The 18,145-nt window shown below is 56.6% G+C and overlaps 1 protein-coding gene across 1 annotated transcript; it reads left to right on the top strand.

The window, feature by feature from the left end:
* Positions 1–404: 404 nt before the first annotated feature.
* ETV5 (ETS variant transcription factor 5) lies at positions 405–17,116 on the top strand. The gene is made up of 13 exons (XM_064164913.1): positions 405–465; positions 949–1,085; positions 1,217–1,304; positions 1,454–1,501; positions 1,615–1,665; positions 7,352–7,481; positions 7,620–7,871; positions 9,614–9,873; positions 10,575–10,634; positions 11,630–11,698; positions 12,031–12,200; positions 14,047–14,148; positions 15,285–17,116. Exons 2-13 carry the CDS (start codon positions 1,041–1,043, stop codon positions 15,504–15,506), a joined length of 1,497 nt encoding a protein of 498 aa, XP_064020983.1. The 5' UTR covers positions 405–465; positions 949–1,040; the 3' UTR covers positions 15,507–17,116.
* The last annotated feature ends 1,029 nt before the right edge of the window (positions 17,117–18,145 follow it).

The following is an 18,145-nucleotide window of genomic DNA, read 5'->3' on the forward strand; positions in this document are numbered from 1 at the left end:
CCCGTTAAACCCCCAACCCCCCGCCGCGGGAGGAAGCCACGGCCCCTTTAACTGCCGCGCTGCCCGCCCCGCCCGCCGGCCGCTTCCCCCTTCTATTTTTTTATGAATGAAAAACGCTCTGGGCGGGGCCATGCAAATGAGCCTTCGCCCGTTGGCGGCTTCTGTCCCCGCCCACTCAGCCGCCCTCAATGGCACTGGGCGGAGCGGCGCGCGGGCGGGCACGGAGCGCCGGCCGCAGCCAATCACGCTGCGCAGGCCGCCGAGCGGCGCCTTCCCATTGGTCGGAGCGGAGGGTAAACAAGCGGCGCGGGGCGGGGCGCGGCGCAGCGCAGGCCGCTGGCTCGGGGCTTGCGGGCCGGCGCGTGAGCGGCAGCGCGGCACCCCGGCGAGAGCGGCGGCAGCGCCCCCGGCTCGCCTCCGCGGCGGCCGAGTCCGCGGCGCCCCAGCCCGCGGCGCCCCGGCAGAGTACGCGGTGGATGGCGGCGGGGCGCGACGCGGCCCGGGGCGGGGGCGGTGTTTATGAATGGCGCGGGCCGCGCGGTGTGAATGGCGGTGGGGGCGCGCGAGAGGCGCGCGCGGGGGAGGGGGAAGGGAGAGGCGGAGTTTATGAATGGGGCACTCGGGGCGGCGTGGGAACGGGCCTGGCTGCTGCGCGGCCCAGCAGCGCCCAGCACCGGGCAGCGGCGGCTGGAGGCGGCCGGGAGCGCAGCGGAGACGTGGAGCGGCCCTGCCTGTTTGCCTGACAGGCTTCCTCCGCCCGCCGCCGCGCCTGATGTCACGGCCGTTTCTATAGAAATCGGTTGACATCACGAGCCGGCAGGCTGCGATCCGCCACGGCAGGGGTGGGCCGTGGCTCCCCGGGGAGGAGCGGCGGTCCCGCACCGAGCCAGCCCCGGGGGCTGCGGGAGCTAGGGCCTGATCCTATTCCCCCTCCCCTTCACCCCGCAGCCGCGCACCTGCTGGAGCCCGGGCGGGACTCCCATTCCCGGGCCGGCGTCGATGCTGAGCGGGCCGAGGGTGCTGCCTGCCCCCCCCGCACCATGGACGGCTTCTACGACCAGCAGGTTCCCTTCATGGGTCCCGGGGTAAGTTTGCCGTGAGCCTCGCTCTCTGCTGGAACCCCTGCGGCCATGGGGACATCTCCTCTGCCCTGGGGCCCCACCACATCCTTAGGGGCTGCCAGCTTCACGTGCTGCTGTCATCCTTGTCCTTGCAGAAGTCCTGCGCAGAGGAGGGCCGAGGCCGGCCAGGATCTGATAGGAAAAGGAAATTTTTGGAGACCGACCTGGCCCACGACTCAGAAGGTAGGCAGGGCTGGCCTGGGCAGCTGTGGCCACACTGCAGCCCTGTGAGGCTGCTCGCTTTCTGCTCGCCCCTTGAGAAATAATCCTGTGCATAATGGCAGTTTTATTTATTCTTCTGTGGAGTACATAAGTCTTTCATTCTGTTCCAGAGCTCTTCCAGGATCTCAGCCAGCTCCAAGAGGCCTGGCTAGCCGAAGGCAAGTCTTCACCTCTACTTTTTTGCCATATAAAATCTCCCCACGAGCTGCTTTTTTTTTTTTTTGAGACCTGAAAATGCCATAAAAATCACTTTTTGTTGTTGTTATTTTAGCTCAGGTCCCTGATGATGAACAATTTGTCCCAGATTTCCAGTCTGACAACTGTAAGTGTTGTTCTGGGTTTTCATTCTCTTGGAGGGGGGAGAGGAAGGGGAAGTGTTTGGGTGTTTGTGAAAGACCTCGTGCTGTGTTTGGAGCTGCTTCTTTGGGCAAGAGACTGCTGTAAGGGCTGAAGCTGTGGAATCGTGGGCTTTGGGGAGAAAGCACGTGTGGGTTTGGATTCATCACCGTGAAACTTGCTGTGTGCCAGGGGAGGTTTCGGTTGGATAGTAGGAAAAATTGCTTGCCTGAGAGTGGTCAGGCGTTGGAACAGGCTGCCGAAGGAGGTGGTGGAATCACCACCCCCAGATGTGTTCAGGAATCGTGTGGACATGGCACTTTGAGACGTAGTTTAATGGCTGTGGTGGTGGTCGTTGGTCAGTGGCTGGACTTGATGATGGAGATCTTTTCCAACCAAAACAGTTCTGTGAATTCTACGTCCTCTCTTTTGTAAATGGGAAAAAAATCATAGCCAAATGCATGGGAAACTCTCTAACTGATCTCTGGGCTCCTCTGAGGCTTGCTGCTCGTTCGTGGTAATGTTTGTTTGCTTATCAATGCTCCTTTTCAAGTGGATGTGAGAGCCTATGCCGGTTAGCCACAATCTCTGCAGCTTCTGGAGCTTTTTACAGCCCCGGCCCAGCGCAGTTGGCAAGAGCAGACCTGAGCGGTGAAACTTGAGCCACTTCAAGCAGCATTAATCACTGGCAAGCAAGCGCGTTTCAAAGGAGGCCAGTGAAAATGCAGTCCCTCTTGAATTGCATAAGAACAAGAGTTGGTTCTGAGCCTCGGTTCTCTGCCAGGATGGTTTAGCGGCAAGGGCAGGGGCTGGCTCATGACGCGTGGTGCTTGCACGGCTGGCGGGCGCTGGCTTTCCTGGCGTTGAAGGCTCAGTTGGAGGGGAGGGGAGAGGAGGGGAGGGGGGGAACAGGATGTTTTGAGTTGTTACCTGGCAAACAGAAGTAGTAGCTTGCTGTCGGTGGCTGGGTTTTGCTGGCTGAGCCAGGCAGCTACAGAACTTGAAGGAAATCAAATTTAGCCTGCAGTCGAACAGATTTTTTCATTCCGGTTCTGTCACAGCATGCAGCAAGAGTATCTTCTCCTACAGTAAAGGCGTGCTAATTATTGCTCTTTGATTACTTGTGAGTGGGAAGCTTGCCATTAAACTGTTCCAGACAGCCCAAGTTTCAGAGGCTCTTTTCCCCTTGTTTCCCCCGAGATAAAAGATGAGCCCAGAGTCAAACCCAACTGGCTGCCGACATCCCAGTGCAGCCCTGCAGCTCTTGCTCGGAGCAGCAGAAACTGCAGCGTGCGTGGGAGGGTGGCTCTTGGAGTTGAAGCTGTTTCCAGTGCCTTTTGGCAGTCTCTTGTTTCCTTGTAACCTGAAGAGCTCGGGGAGAAGAGACCAACTTTTCTGGGCAATGCAGGGGAGAGGCAAAAAAGGAGGCACATTTGGTTGAGACTGTTAAAATGTTCTCCTGATCTGTTTGGTGTTGAAACGACTTTGTCACTTGAAAGGAGATCTCCCCGAGTGACTCCCTGCTACAATAACCTTTCTTACGTTTCCCAGGGAGAGGAAGCAAAGGTTTCCCTCCCTGCTGTGGAAGGGGCTGTGCTGAGTCTGGGGGTGCACAGGCTGGGATGGAGGAGGACAGGGAGTCTAGCTCTTCCATACCTGCACTGAGGAGTGTTTAAAGAAAGTATCTTGCAGCTTCCTGACCTTACCTCTTATTTCACTCCAGCTTTGAGCATGCTTTTGGTAGCAGGGCTGTGTTCCTCTCCTGGGCTGGGGGTTGCGTTGGGGTTCATTGCTTCTGGGGTGAAAGAAAATCATTCTCTAGCCCGTGTGGACATGCATTCAGTGTGGCTCCCACAGCTCTGTGCCTTTTCCTTGTGGAAGCTGCTGCTCTTTCTTATCCTGTCTCCTGCTCTGTGGCCCTGACATTCCCAGGCCAAGCTTCCTTGGCACGGCAGCAAAAAGGGACAAACCAGGCTCAGTTTGACCCCACTGCCATGGAGAATGCCCTGATGTGTGTCATGTTGAATCTCGGAGATGCTCTGAACTGCAGCATCGTTTTTAGCCATGATAAAATCCCTCACTGCATGGCAGCTACCCATAGCCCAGCTGCTGCCCACTGGCTGTTCCTGATTTTTTTGTAGTTGAAGTCCCTGGCTGATATGGGCTTAAAGCTGGGCTTTGGCAGCAAAGTGCTGTAACATGCCAGAGCAAATCCTGCCATGGAGATGGAGAAAGCTGGGCTCCTCTGAATAAGGGCTGTTGGTCTGGGTGTCCTGGTCCAAGCTGCAGGAGGGCAGATTAGGTGCTTACAACTAGCCAGAGATGGAGCAGATTCTCCCAGGGAGGCGAGGAAGCCAGGGATGACTCCTGCAGAGCTCAGCGTGCTGGCCGTCACAGTGCATGGCTGGCCTGGCATCGGGACAAGGGTTGGATGTGTGATGTTGTATCTCAGTTAGCTGTTTAAGTAGTTGGGAAGCCATTAGGTTGTGCTGAGGAGATTGAGCACAAGGAGAGGCTTTGCTTTTTGCAGGGGTTTGTTCCCAGGGGACTTGTGGCTTCCTGCTCAGGCAGTGCAGGTTTAGAGCCACAGGCAGGGTGCAGAGCAGGATTTCTTGCACACCAAAAGTCAAGCAGGAGGTTTGTTTCTGGGGAAGGGTTGTTAGAACAAAGGAAAGCAGGAGCCTGGCTACTATTTCTGGCTCCTCTCCTGGTGTGACCTTGGGTACGTCCTGCAAGGGGCAGGCAGGGAGCTTGGCTCCCAGGTGACGGCTTAAGCAGGTGCCAAAGTCTCTAGCTAGTGTCGGGGCTGGACAAGGGGGGTCGGTTGCCTTCCCTGTGGCTTGGGCAGTGGGTGCCATCAGTGAAGTCAGTGGCCTCCAGGCTTGGCTTCTTAGAAGTCCCATCATGCTGATAGTTCTGTCCCCTACTAAGGGATTCACTGACAATTCAAGGCCCCAGACAGTTTTAGGAGGTCACCTTTACCATGGGAGACCTCTCAGCTGAAAGCTGACGTTTGGAGCATCTCCAGCTTGGCTTAAGAGTACAACATTGCAGGGGGCTTGGGATGCCTGAGACCCCCATCTTCCCCTCCTGATTGTGCACCCAACATGCCTTTGAGGCACTAGGGCAAGAGAATCACCCTCCTTGGGAACCCTCCTGCCGTTTTCCCTGCTTCTTGCCTGGTTGCTCAACACCAGGGACCCCAAACCAGCTCCTTCTTTCCAGCAGCTCAGTGTCCCTCTTGGCTCCTGCCATTGGATGCCACAGCCTCACTACCCTCACCATTCCCTCCGAGAAGGCTTAGGGTGGCTGGGAAGGATTGGAGTTCAGTGGGATGTTTGCCACTTGAACTCGTACAACTGTGGGGACCCCCATGATGGGGGTCACCTTGAAGCACCATAGCTGGAGGAAGGTGGATGGCATTTAGCTGCTTGCTGACGTTTTGGCTGGCTAACTGGCAGCCAGGCTGTCGTGGCCCCGCTCTCTTTATGCGGGGAACCCAAGCGCTGCAGAGACTCCAGCCCTGGCCAGCTGCTCCCTTAGGATCTTACAACTCCTTTCCCATTCCTTGAATGGCAGCCCTGAGCTCTGAGGAAATTTTTCTTCCTCCTTTTTTTTCCCCCCACTCCCTCCTTTCCCTTTCCAAGCCACATGAATGGAGTGCTCCAAATTGTTTGTGAATGGAGGGTGGTGCCACTCGCAGACTTTCCTATTTTTTTTTCCCCTTCTTCTCAATGAATAACCAGCCCCCATTGTAGGGCTGGCGGAAAAACAACTCGCTCCAACAACACCGAGCCTGTTAGGCAGAAACATGCCCGCTACAGGCAGCTGGAGCCTTTCCAAGGCCGGCTCCCTTTTCCGTGTCCCAAAGCTCATGGGGCGCCCAGGCTTTGCTGCCAGCACCCCCCCCAGTAAGGTTAGAAATGCTGAGAGTGGCAAAACCTCACGCGGGGGGTGGGGGGAGGGTGGGAGGTGGTGGTGAAGAGGAGGAGGAGGGGGATAAATCTGGCTGGGGAGCGGGCGGGGGGCTGTGCTGGCTCAGCGCTGGGCTTTGTGTTTCAAATCCTCCTTGGGGGGTTTTATGCCCTTGGTACCAGCTGTGCCGGGCCTTTGGTGGTGGGGGGGAGGTGGAAAGAGGAGTCAGCAGCTCTTTAAAGATTTTGACAAATTAGAGGAGCGGCTAATTACCTGGCAAGCTGGGAACAGTTGTCCTGCAACTGTTTGCTCCTCTGTGCTGTAGCTGGGCTGTGTTTAGGCTTTGCGTGAGGCTAATACTCCACTTCCGATTCCTCTTGGCTGCTCTGCAGGCACTATTTAGGTACCGAGCTCTGAGATGCTTTCCCTTTCCCAGGGCGCCTGCTTATAGCAATTAATTAGCTTAAGCCTGTATCACTTGGTTTAAAATTATATATAGTGAGTGGGCTTAGGGGGGCTGGGAAGGACTGGAGTTCAGTGGGGTGTTTGCCACTTGAACTCATACCATTGTGGGACCCGATGTCTGAATCTCCTTGAAGCACCTTGGCTGGAGGAAAGTAGATCTCACCTCTTTGTCTGGCTAACCGAGGGCTGGGCATGCCCCTGCAAGGGTAAGCAGGTTGCTGTGCCCTGCTTGCAAGCTCTTGGAGCTCCAAAATGTCAGGCTCCCTTGGTCTTCACCCCATAGCTTAGGGAGGCAGGGCTTGCCAGTGGTGCTTGGGTTCATCTTGGCTTGCCGAGAGGCTTTTGGCCTGGCCTGAGTAGTGTCTCATCTGCAGCTGTCAGTGAGCTGCCTGCAGCCCTCTTGCCCCATGCCATTCCTGTCTTGAAGCCCAGTGAGGAACAACTTCCCCTCTGTGAGCCGTGTCACAAATTCACAGATTGTATAGGGTTGGAAGGGACCTTCAAAGGTCATCTTGGCCAACTGCCCTGCAGTTAGCAGGGACACCTCCGGCTACATCAGGCTGCCCAGGGCTATATCAAGTCTGATCTTGAATGTTAGGAGGAAGCTCTTCACGGAAAGAGTGATTTGCATTGGAATGGGCTGCCCAGGGAGGTGGTCCCAGGAGTCACCGGAGATGTTCAAGAAAAGACTGGATGAGGCACTTAGTGCCATGGTCTAGGCACTGGATAGGGCTGGGTGCTAGGTTGGACTGGATGATCTTGGAGGTCTCTTCCAACCTGCTTGATTCTGTGATTCTATGTCTCCAGGGATGGGACCTCAACCATATTCCAGTATTTCACCACTCCTATTGTGAAGAACTTCCTCTTGATGTCCAACCTAAATCTACCATGCTCTAGTTTCAAGCCATTGCCCCTTGTCCTATCTCTACAAGCCCTTTGGAACAGTCCTTCCCCAGCCTTCCTTCAGGTCCCCTTCAGATATCGAGATGCAGCTCTAAGGTCTCCACAGGATCTTCTCTCTCCAGTTCTCCCCTCCTGTCTTTGTAGGAGAGGTGCTCCAGCACTGTCCTGGGCTGGTGGGACTATCTCAGTTCTGACAGCTCTGTCCTCCTCAGCTTGGTCAACCAACATGTCAGGGTCTGCTGGGGTACCCTATAGCCATGATTTAGTTGCCTGATGCTACAGGGGGTGGGGCAGTTCAGCACTTCACTCCGGAGCAAAGAGCACCCACAGGTGATGTCCCCCATCACTTTCTCCTCCGTGGGTGAGTCCGTATCCTGGTCTCATTGCAGTGGTCCTGCATGCCCCACCTCCAGCAAAGATCAAGCGGGAGTTGCACAGCCCTTCCTCAGAGCTGTCGTCCTGCAGCCATGAGCAGGCTCTGTGTGCTGGCTATGGGGACAAGTGCCTCTACAACTGCTGGTAGGTAGCGCAAGGGCAGCTGCTGCCTGCAGACCCTCGTGTCACGGCGCAGGGTCTGGTCTGGCTTATCAGCCTGTGTCCCATGGGGGTGTCCTCACCAGCGTTGTCGTCAGCTCCCAACCTGTCTCCCCTCTGCAGTGCCTATGACAGGAAGCCCCCTGCCGGGTTCAAGCCATTAACACCGCCTGCCACGCCGGTGTCCCCTGCACATCAGGGACCAGCCCTGCCACCACCGGCCCCAGCCGTGCAGGTGGCTGCCCATGGGGTGGCCCCAGCCCCGCACCCGCTGCAAGAGCAGAGGCCGCAGACGTTCGCCATGCCGCAGCCGCCTCACCCGCCCATGCACATGCCAAAGATGATGTCTGAAAACCAATACCCTGCAGAGCACAGGTAAGGCTTCCCCTGGCCATGCCAGCACTGGCATCTTGCAGGTGGGCTTAGGGGGGCTTTGGCCCTCCTGGGATGGATCCGTGGCTTCAAGCTGTGGGGAAGGAGGGAGGGTGACTGTCTCCTTGTTCCCTTGCTGTGGTCATGAGCTATGGGCTGGGTGTTGCTGCCAGAGGGTCTATGGAAACCAGCAGAGCAAAACTTGCCCTTGCCACTGTGACCTTGTGTCTCTTTCTCCCGATGGGGACCTGCTCCCGACAGTCTCTGGGGACCATGGGAAGGCCCTTCTCCTCTCCCCTGGGAAAGGCGAGGGTGGCAGAGGCTGGTGCCTGCATCCATCCGTGCGGCAGTCGATGACGGTGCTGAGTCAGGGCTCCTGCTTCTCTTTCCTCCCACCCGCTGCAGCTCTTCTGCCTGAGTTGAGTGCTGCTGGGCTGGGATCTGGGAGCATCCTGGTTCTGTCTCTGAGCCCCCCCTGGGCTGAGGGTCTGTCCTTAGCTGCCCTCTGCATCATGCAGCAGCCCTGACATTTTGGGGGCTGTGGAAGAAGGGACCTTACTCCCTGCTTCCTCTCCAGGCTGTGGCTCTGTTCCCCATCACCCCTGCACTCCCTGAGGCTTTGCCAGGTTTGCTTAAGCAATCGGATGGTGACATGGCACAAGTCACAGTCAACCTCCATTTTTACTCCTGGCCTCTTGGATGCCCTCTGCTGCAGTGGTGGCTAATTTCACCACCGGCAGTGTCCCTTTCAGGCATGGGGCTGGATGTGACAGCCCAGCAAAGGCCATCATGCAGTGGAGCCATAAAACCCCCCAGTGGGTGAGCATCCCTCCCAGGCAAAGATGAGCTTGGCTCCGAGTGACTTTAGAGCCAGCGGGGAGTGGGGGCTGGCTGTGACCCCTCGGGCAACACGGTGCCAGTGCAGGTCTTGGGTTTCACTCAGGAAGGGCAGAGGGACATGGTTCGGAAATGGAGTAATCCCAGCCCGGCAGCTGGGAGGGCTCCGGTTACAAAGCCAAATGGCACACGGCCGGTGAGAGGAGCCCAGCGCGGAGATCAGAGATGGCCTTTCAAGGTGCCGGAGGATGGAGAGATGCATCAGCACCCCCTCGAGATGGTCCCTCATCCACTACCACCGCCAGCAGAGACCATGCTGGGGCTGGAGCTGAAAATAGTGCTCGCTGCTGCCGAGTCCAAGGTTTAATTCCAGCCGTGCAGTGGATTAGCAGCCGGCTGGAGCTCCAGAGTGGATTTGGCTTTGCGTAAGCACCCGCCTGGGTGCAACACCCTCATGGCCCCCACGGCTCTGCCCTGCCACCTTAGGGGGAGATGGCACTGTATCACAGAGAGTCTGCTGCTGTGGGGTGTTTGGTTTGTTTCCTTTTTCTGTTCTTGTCCAGATATCCCTGCCGTGGTGCAGGGCTGCCAGCACCCGAGGGGCACGGTGCTTTGTAGTGGTGGCCTATGTGCTGTCCTGCTCCTTCCCTTGGGGATCTTCAGCCCTTGGATGGGGACAGGCTCCCCAGCACCCTGTTGGGTTTCCACCTGTCAAGCCCTTGTGGTGACAACGCTCTTGAGGAGCCATCCCAGCTTGCTGCCGGGCAATGCCACCCAAACCACCCTAACAACACACTGGGCTGCGGGCACCCAATGATAGCCTGACCTTTGTGGGACAGGAGGTGAGGAGGTGCTGGCAAGGCTGGCACCACCACTCCTGGTTAATGCCATGTCCCTCTCCACCACAGGTTTCAGAGGCAGCTGTCTGAGCCCTGCCACCCCTTCCCGCCGCAGCCTGGGGTCCCAGGGGACAACCGCCCTGTCTACCACCGGCAGCTCTCGGAGCCCCTGGGCCCTGCTGCCCTCCGCCCCGCTCAGGGATTCAAGCAGGAGTACCATGACCCACTCTATGAGCATGGTGGCCCTGGCCTGCCCGGCCCCCCAGGCCGCAGCTTCCAGCCCCCCATGGGCATCAAGCAGGAGCCCCGGGACTACTGCATTGACTCAGGTGAGAGTGAGCCGGCTATGACTCGGTGGTGGCAGCACGGTGGGCACAGGGCTGGGCTGCAGGCAGGAGTTGCTGTGTCACCTGGGGCTGCCATGGTGCTGGCCTGCTGCTCCACCCACAGTGGTAGATGGTCTCTTCTCCTTAGTTTTCTGTTTTCTAGATGTTTCTTTATTTTTTTTCTCCTCTTTCCAAAGCAAAGAGGACATAGCAGGCATTCAAATGCCACACAGCGTGGTCTGTGCCATGCTGTAGCTGCAGGCTGGGGTCTTCCACAGCCCTGGCCTGGGGCCAGCTGCGATTTCTGGCTGCTGGACTCCACCAGCATCACGGAAAAATCCTCTAATCGCCTTAGGACCTAAAAATACCCTGACCTCGGGTTGGAGGGTGGCACAGCCAAGCAGATGGCAGGGGAGGCGCAGCGATGCCTCCCTTCCCTTGGGGCCTGAATAACGTGCTGAAAACCTGAGCTGACTTAATCCTTGCTCCCAGTGCTCATTCCAGTGCCCCCTCCCCTAAAATGTACTCAATTTCCCGCAAAGTTGAGGGTTGAGGCTAAAGATGGGTGCAGCAGCCCAGGGTGCACAGAGTGGGAGAGAGGAGATGCCAGGGTTTGGCCCGAGGACATGCTGGGGTGGGGGAAATTCTACTAAGCACACAGTAGGACCCACACGTTCTTAATGCCACCTTCGTTTTCCTTACAGAAGTGCCTAACTGCCAGTCCTCGTACCTGCAGGGGGGTGTCTTCCCCAGCAGCCATGACGGTGAGTATACCACTGACCTCCTCTTGCTCAGGCGGCATTCCCGGTATGTCCTGTCCCGTCCCTCCCTCTGTGCAGGCAGGCCTCCTGCCCCCCAGCCAGCAGCACTGCCATGCACGCTGTGCACAGCCGCGGCAGCGCTGCCAGGCACACTGCACACAGCCACAGCAGCACTGCCGGGCACACCACGCACAGCCACAGCAGCCCGCGGGCAGCAGCGCTGCCAGGCACACCGCAAACACTTGCAGCAGCCTGTGGGCAGCAGAGTACCGGGCACACCACGCACAGCCGCAGCAGCACTGCCTGGCACACTGTGAATGCTTGCAGTAGCCTGCGGGCAGCAGCGCTGCCAGGCACACCGCACACAGCCACCACAGCCCGTGGGCAGCAGCAGCACTGCCTGGCACACTGCACACAGCCACCACAGCCTGCGGGCAGCAGCGCTGCCAGGCACACCGCACACAGCCACCGCAGCCCATGGGCAGCAGCAGCACTGACAGGCACACCGCACACAGCCACCGCAGCCCACGGGCAGCAGCGCTGCCAGGCACACTGCACACAGCCACTGCAGCCCACGGGCAGCAGCAGCGCTGCCAGGCACACTGCACACAGCCACCGCAGCCCACGGGCAGCAGCAGCACTGCCAGGCACACCATGAACGCTTGCAGCAGCCTGCATGTTGCTAAAAATGGGGGCTGTGTTGTGCAACTGCTGGCTCCTGCCAATGTGGCAGCGCCCTGTAATCCGGGATCACACACCAGATAGAGCTGCTTAGGAGGGTTTGGTTCCCCCAGCTCCTTGAGGTTGGGGGGAGACAGAGCTGCATGGTGCTCAGATGGTGTGCTGGTGCTATGCTGCCAAAACAACTGGGAACAGCACTGCTCCTGGCACAGGGGATGGGATCTCGATGCTGGGTTTGGCTATGCCAGAAGGCTCTCAGGGCCTCTGGCCGGGGTGGTTGAGGGGCCCTGTGCTCACTGTTGATCTTTTCCCCATAGGATTTCCATATGAAAAGGACTCGCGGTTGTATTTTGATGACACATGTGTGGTACCTGAGAGGCTGGAGGGTAAGAATCCAGCCCTAGAGAAGGGCTGAGGGGTAACCTTGGCTCACGGGGTTAGAAGAGGGGCTAGACTCTATGACAGTCAGCTTTTAAGCCCAGGCTGTGCTGGCACTATGCTCTTGAGCACTGCTGTGCATCATTGCACAGGACTGCTCAGCATTGCCACTGTGCCTCATCCCTACCACGCACCTCTCCTGCCTGCAGCACTTCTCTCTCTGCCCCTCTGGCCTGACCCTGCACCGGGGATCTCTGCCTGTTGTAGTGATTTGGCCCTGCCAGGTGTCACAGCCAGGGAGAGGGCAGATATTTAACCAGCTGTGTCTCCATGTGGGCAGGTAAAGTGAAGCAGGAGCCCACCCTGTACCGTGAGGGTCCTCCCTACCAGCGACGTGGGTCCCTGCAGCTCTGGCAGTTCCTGGTTACCCTCCTGGATGACCCTGCCAATGCCCACTTCATCGCCTGGACTGGCCGAGGCATGGAGTTCAAGCTGATTGAGCCAGAGGAGGTATGGGGGTGAGAGATGCTGCCTCAGCACCTATCCTGTCAGAGGCGAGGCACAGGCCAGGAGTGGTGGTGGGATGAGCTTGAGGGTGTGGGGTGGGGCTAGATCCTTCCCATGCACCACAGCAGTTCACTCTGGTGCTAGAATCAGAGTTGTTTCAGTTGGAAAAGACCTCTGCGATCATCAAGTCCAACTGTCAGCCCAGCGCCGGCCGCTAAGCCGTGTCCCGAAGCCAGTCGCAGAACTGTGGAATGCACTGGTTGGAAGAGACCTCTAGAGGTCATCTAGTCCAACTCCTCTGCAGTGGACAGGGACATCCCCAACTAGGTAGGGACATCCCCAACTAGGTCAGGCTGCTGAGAGCTCCATCAAGCCTGCTCAAGCTTGAAGTGCCATGTCTACGTGTTTGCTTTATCCCTCCAGGGATGGTAACTCCACTACCTTCCTGGGCAGCCTGTTCCAATGCCTGACTGCTCTCAGGAAAGACATTTTTTCTGATGGCAAACCTGGCACAAGTCTTTAGTCTCCAGGTAGCTTCTGAGGATGAGAGGGCAGTGCCAGCTTCCTGCCCACACTGAGCAGCCATAGAAATTTGCCTTTCGCCTCCTCTGCTGCCTCTTGGCTTGGCACATGCTCTGCTTCTGAGGTCACCAATGCTCACCAGGCTTGGTGGCCTTGCCTCTCTGCTGTGCCTTGGGTGTCATGCTGAGATCCCTTGCTCAGCCATGGCTTTCTCCTTCACAAACAGCCCTGACCCTGGTCCCCAGAGGGGGCTGGGTGCAGCACGGTGCCCTGCTGAGGCTGTGCAGCTCTCCAGGAGGGTGGCACAGAGGAGGAAGCTGTTTGGGGAGTAATTGAAAGCAGCTGGAGCAGTGAGCTGCCTGCTGTGGATGATTACCCATAATATCTCTTATGCCATGCATGGAAATTGTGTTGTTTTTTGAAGCAGCTCTTTTGGCAGACTCCCCTAATCAAATGTCTTTTGATTTGGCTCTCGGTTTATTGTTGGTGGCAGCCAGCACTTGGAGCTGGAGCATTCACAGGATGGTAGGGATTGGAGAGGACCTCTGGAAATTGAGTCCAACCACCCTGCCAGTGCAGGATCACCTAAAGCAGGTCCACCTTGACATGTTCCAGTGTGACTCTGAAAGTCTCCAGAGAAGGACACTCCACAACCTCTGTGGGCAGCCTGCTCCAGGGTTCCATCACAGTAAAGAAGTTCCTCTTCATGTTTAGATGGAACTTCCTGTGTTCAAGTGACCATTACCTCTTGTCCTGTCACTGGGGACCACTGAGAAGAGTTTTGGCCCATCTTCCTGACACCCACCTCGTTAGATACTTGTGAGCATTAATGAGATCCCTCCCTCAGCCTCTTCTCCAAGATAAACAGCCCCAGGTCCCTCAGCCTCTCCTTATGTGAGAGGTGTTCCAGTCAGCATCTTTGCTGGACTTTGTTCAGTAGTTCTTTGCCCTTGAACTGAGGAGCCCAGAACTGGACATAGTACTGCAAATAAGGCCTGACCAGCACAGAGTGAGAGGAGAACCTCCCTCAACCTACTGGCCACACTCCTCTTAATGCACCCCAGGATGCCATTGGTGCAAGGGCACATTGCTGGCTCATGGGTTATGAGGACTCCCAGGTCCTTCTCCAACAGGTCAGCCCCCAGCCTGTACTGATGTGTTTTGCTGCATTCATTGCAGCAAGCAAGGCACTACTCCAGGACTCTGGTGACACTTTTGCCCTGGCTGCTCCACCCCCAACCCCACATTTTGATTGTTACCTCCTTTAAGGGCCCAGGGGTCCATGCCCCGGACAGAGCCCTCACGGCTGCCCGCTCTGTGCCCGCAGGTAGCACGACGCTGGGGCATCCAGAAGAACCGGCCAGCCATGAACTACGACAAGCTCAGCCGCTCCCTGCGCTACTACTACGAGAAGGGCATCATGCAGAAGGCAAGTGACACTGCTGCCAGTGGGGGTTGGACAGGGAGGGCATGACTGTCCCCCGCTGTTATCCCAGCATCCTGGGGCACAGCAGGCTGGGTCCAGTGTCGTAGCACCACAGAAAATCATCAAGGTTGGAAAAGACCTCTCAGACCATTGAGTCCCACTGTCAACCTTCTATCACTGTGGCTGCTAATCCATGTCCCAGAGTGCCACGTTCCACAGGTTTCTCCAACAACTTCAGGGACAGTGACTGCAGCACCTCCCTGGGCAGCCTGACCCTTCTTGCAGCAAACAAGTATTTTACTAGCATCCAACCTAAACCTCCCCTGGAACAACCTAGGCCATCTCCTCTTTTGTTATCACTTTTCACTTGGGAGAGGAGACCAACCCCCACTTCACTACAGCTTCCCTTCAGGGAGTTGTGGAGAGCAATGAGGTCTGCCCCTCAGCCTCCTCTTCTCCAGGCTAAACATCTGAGTAGCCTCAGCTGCCTCTCAGAGGACCTGTTCTCCAGACCCTTCAGTCATGCTGTGTGTGATGGTTTGGGTGTTACCCACCCCCCCACACTCTGGAAAATCACCCAGACTAGACTCAGTGGCTCTGGAAATGGAATGAAGCTTTATATTTACAGCTTAGCACAATACAAGCAGATATTTACAGTACACACAGAAATAGACAAGACAAAAAGTAATACAGAAACACAACAGCCCTCCCAGAAACCTGAGTCCCCAGGAGGGGCTCCCAACCACCCTTCCACCTTCCCCCCCACCCCTCTACCTTATCCCAGACTTTGTCTTATGCTTCAAGGTAGTTTGGAGGGTTGGCTGGGGGGGTTAGGAAGCAGATGGATTAGTCACACAGACGGCAGGTTAAGTTAGAGAGAGAAGTGCAGCCCAAAGCCCAGAGAGAGAGTCCCTTATCCATCTATCTATATATGTTCTTGTTCTTATACATCTCAGCAAGCCTATGAGTGAAGCAGACATCACCATTGTTTCCTTTTCACAGCCTGCAATCTAGTTCTCACTAAAATATTCTGGCTAGGCTCGAACTAGCACACTGTGTGTATTGTTCCCCGAAGGGTGAAACATGGTGCACCTCTCATGCACTCCTCCTCCTTCTCCTCCTCCTCCTCCTCCCCCCAGGTGGCCGGTGAGCGGTATGTCTATAAGTTTGTCTGCGACCCTGATGCCCTCTTCTCCATGGCCTACCCCGACAACCAGCGTCCCTTCCTGAAGACAGAGCCTGACTGCCCGGTGCCCGAGGAGGAGACTGTGCCGCTGACGCACTTCGAGGACAGCCCTGCCTACCTTCTGGAGATGGATCCCTGCGGCAGCCTGCCCTACACCGAGGGCTTTGCCTACTGACTGGGCGGTGGCAGAGCCACGAGCACTAGCATCCACTTTTGGGCAAATATGGTTTTGTAAAGAATATTTTTTTGCTGTTCCTAAGGAGAGAGAGAGAGAGAGAGAGGAAAAAAACCCAACCAACAAAACCCAACCCAACAACCCACGCGCGTACACACCACTTGGAGGAACCTACCGTGCCCAGTGTGTTGAATTCCCACCCTCACTGTCCAAGGGCTAGTGCGTAGGACTGACTGCGGCTGGCACCTCCCACCCAGCATCGCTGCGGTGGCTTGGGGCGGCGGGAGCGAGAGATGCAGTCTCTGACCTGAGCCCCCTTCCTCAGCAGCACCGCGCGGGTGCCCCGGGACTCGGCTGGGCTGGCGCAGGGCTGGCAGAGCCTCCGCCCAGCCCCTTGGCATGACAATCCGCTTTGCGTCGAGCATGCTCTGCGTCGCTGCCTTGTGTGGGGGAAAGGGCTTTGATTTGCACAGAGGAAGGGTGCGGGCTGGGGGGACCACCTGGGTCAACACCCCGGGGCTGGTGTGCGCAGCGTACTAACCCCGACCCTGAGGAGCCTTCTGCCTTCATCCCACATCACTCCTCCCTGGCCCGCCCTTGTGATACAACCTGATGTCATGGTTTCTCAGCCCCTCCTGGATGCTCTCCCTGCCCCACTTATTCTTTCCCAGCTCCACCTGTGGCTCATAGGTTGCATTTCAGAGGAGCAGACTTTGACACTATCTCCCTCCCTATTTTTCTTCCATCCCCCCCCCCTTTTTTTTTTGTGTTTTGTTGATGTTTTAGGAAGAAAAAAAAAAGTTTCTAAACTGATTTTTGTAGATTTTTTTGTATTTGAAGGCAAAGCTCTTTCTTGCAGCCTGGCTGCTCCTCCCAGAGCCCCCTGAGGATGCCCTCCCTGGCTTTCCTGGTGTCATGCTTGCAGGGGGAGCCATCGGTGCCCACAGCTCCCTGGAATGGCTGCCCAAATACCTGGTCCACTCCATTTCACTGCTCCAATCTCCTTTCCTGGGGGAGCCAAGGCTGACCTCCGGTGCTGGCTCAGCTGTGCTTCCCCCCCATCCTGCTCAGCATGGTCTTGGAGCTGGGCTGTAAGGTTGTGGTGGGCAGGGACTGTGGGGTTCCTCACCCCCTGCCTGCCTACCCAGCTTCCTCCAGCTCTTCCCTCTCCCCGCTGTGCCTCCTAGCACTCCTCTACCACTCATATATCCACCCCTGCCTCCTCCACTGGCTACATGGTTTTTGTTGTAAATGCTGTATAGGAATTTTTTTCTCTTCCTTAGTTAGCTTTGATTGGATTTTTTTGTTTGTTTTGGGTTTTTTTTTGACTAATTCATTCTTTTTTTTTTTTGGGGGGGGGAAGTATGAAGATTAACTCTGGGTAGGCTCAGTTGCTCTCTCCATGGTGGCTGCAGTGGCCTGTACCTATGGGGGGAGTGTTTGGTTGGGGGAACCCCACCTTAGAGGCAGGGGTTTAACTATTTGCTCAGTGTGGCAGGTTAATCTGAGGACTAATCTGAAATAATCTTTACTCCAGCAGGGCTATGTATCTCCTGCAAAGCTGCATTACATTCTGTACTGTGTACAATAAAGGATCTTGCTTTCTGTTCCTCCTCCTGCCTGGCCCTCTGCTTTGCCTCAGCTGGGGGCTGCTCCCTGTGCTGGGGCATTCTCATAGAGCTGTTGAGGTTGGAAGAGACCTTTGAGGTTCTCGTGTCTAACCAGTCACTTAGAGCTCACAATTCCACCCCTCCTGCTAAGCTGCTGCTGCTCAACCAGACCCATGTGTCTTTTAAATGCCTCCAGGCATGGGGACTTCACCACCTCCCTGGGCAGCCTGTTCCAGTGCCTGAGAACCCTCTCTGTGAAGAACTTTTCTCTAACATCCACTCTGAACCTCTCTTGGCAGATCTTGAGGTCTTTCCCTCTTATCCAATCACTTGTTGCATGTGAGAAGAGACTGATTCCCACCTCCAGCCTCCTTCTCTGGGGTTGTAGAGGGCCATGAGGTCTCCCCTCAGCCTCTTCTGAAGCAACCCCCATTCCTCAAGCCCCTCCTCAGCAGTCTTGTGTTCAAGGCCCTTCATGGTCTTTGTTGCCTTTCAGCACCTTGTGGTGGGAGCCCCAAAACTGAACCCAGTATCTGAGGCCCAGCCTTGCCAGTGCCATCCCTTGGGCTTGGAGATAACACCTTGGGCTGGATGGGAGCCTCTGGGTGTGCTCTGGGGACAGAAGTGGTCCAGGGCATGGTCTGTTGCTCAAGACACATGCAACTTTGTGTCCTTTGTAGGAGCTGGGCCTCAGTGAGGGTCCAGGTCACACAGCAGAGCTGCCCTCGCCCCAGCCCTGGGGCTGTTGCTCCTGTGTCAGTGCTGCTGTGGCTGAGATCCAGGTCTATCAAGAGGATCCATTTGAAATGGAGGCAACTTCTCCTTAGCAAGGTTCAATTTAGTATTATCTCTTCCCTAAAGGTTTCTCATCTAGTGGGTCCAGCTGTCTCTGTCCCCTTGGCTGCTCCCTGTAAACACAAGGCAGAGCTGAGGCTGGTAGGAACTGCTCAGCATTGGCACCTAGAGGAGGAAGACCCTTCATGAACGTCTGACATTTGGCCCCCAGCACTTACTGGTGTTTCTTTCTAG

This window comes from Pogoniulus pusillus, chromosome 26, assembly GCF_015220805.1.
Source record: "Pogoniulus pusillus isolate bPogPus1 chromosome 26, bPogPus1.pri, whole genome shotgun sequence".
In the NCBI taxonomy this organism is placed as follows: domain Eukaryota; kingdom Metazoa; phylum Chordata; class Aves; order Piciformes; family Lybiidae; genus Pogoniulus; species Pogoniulus pusillus.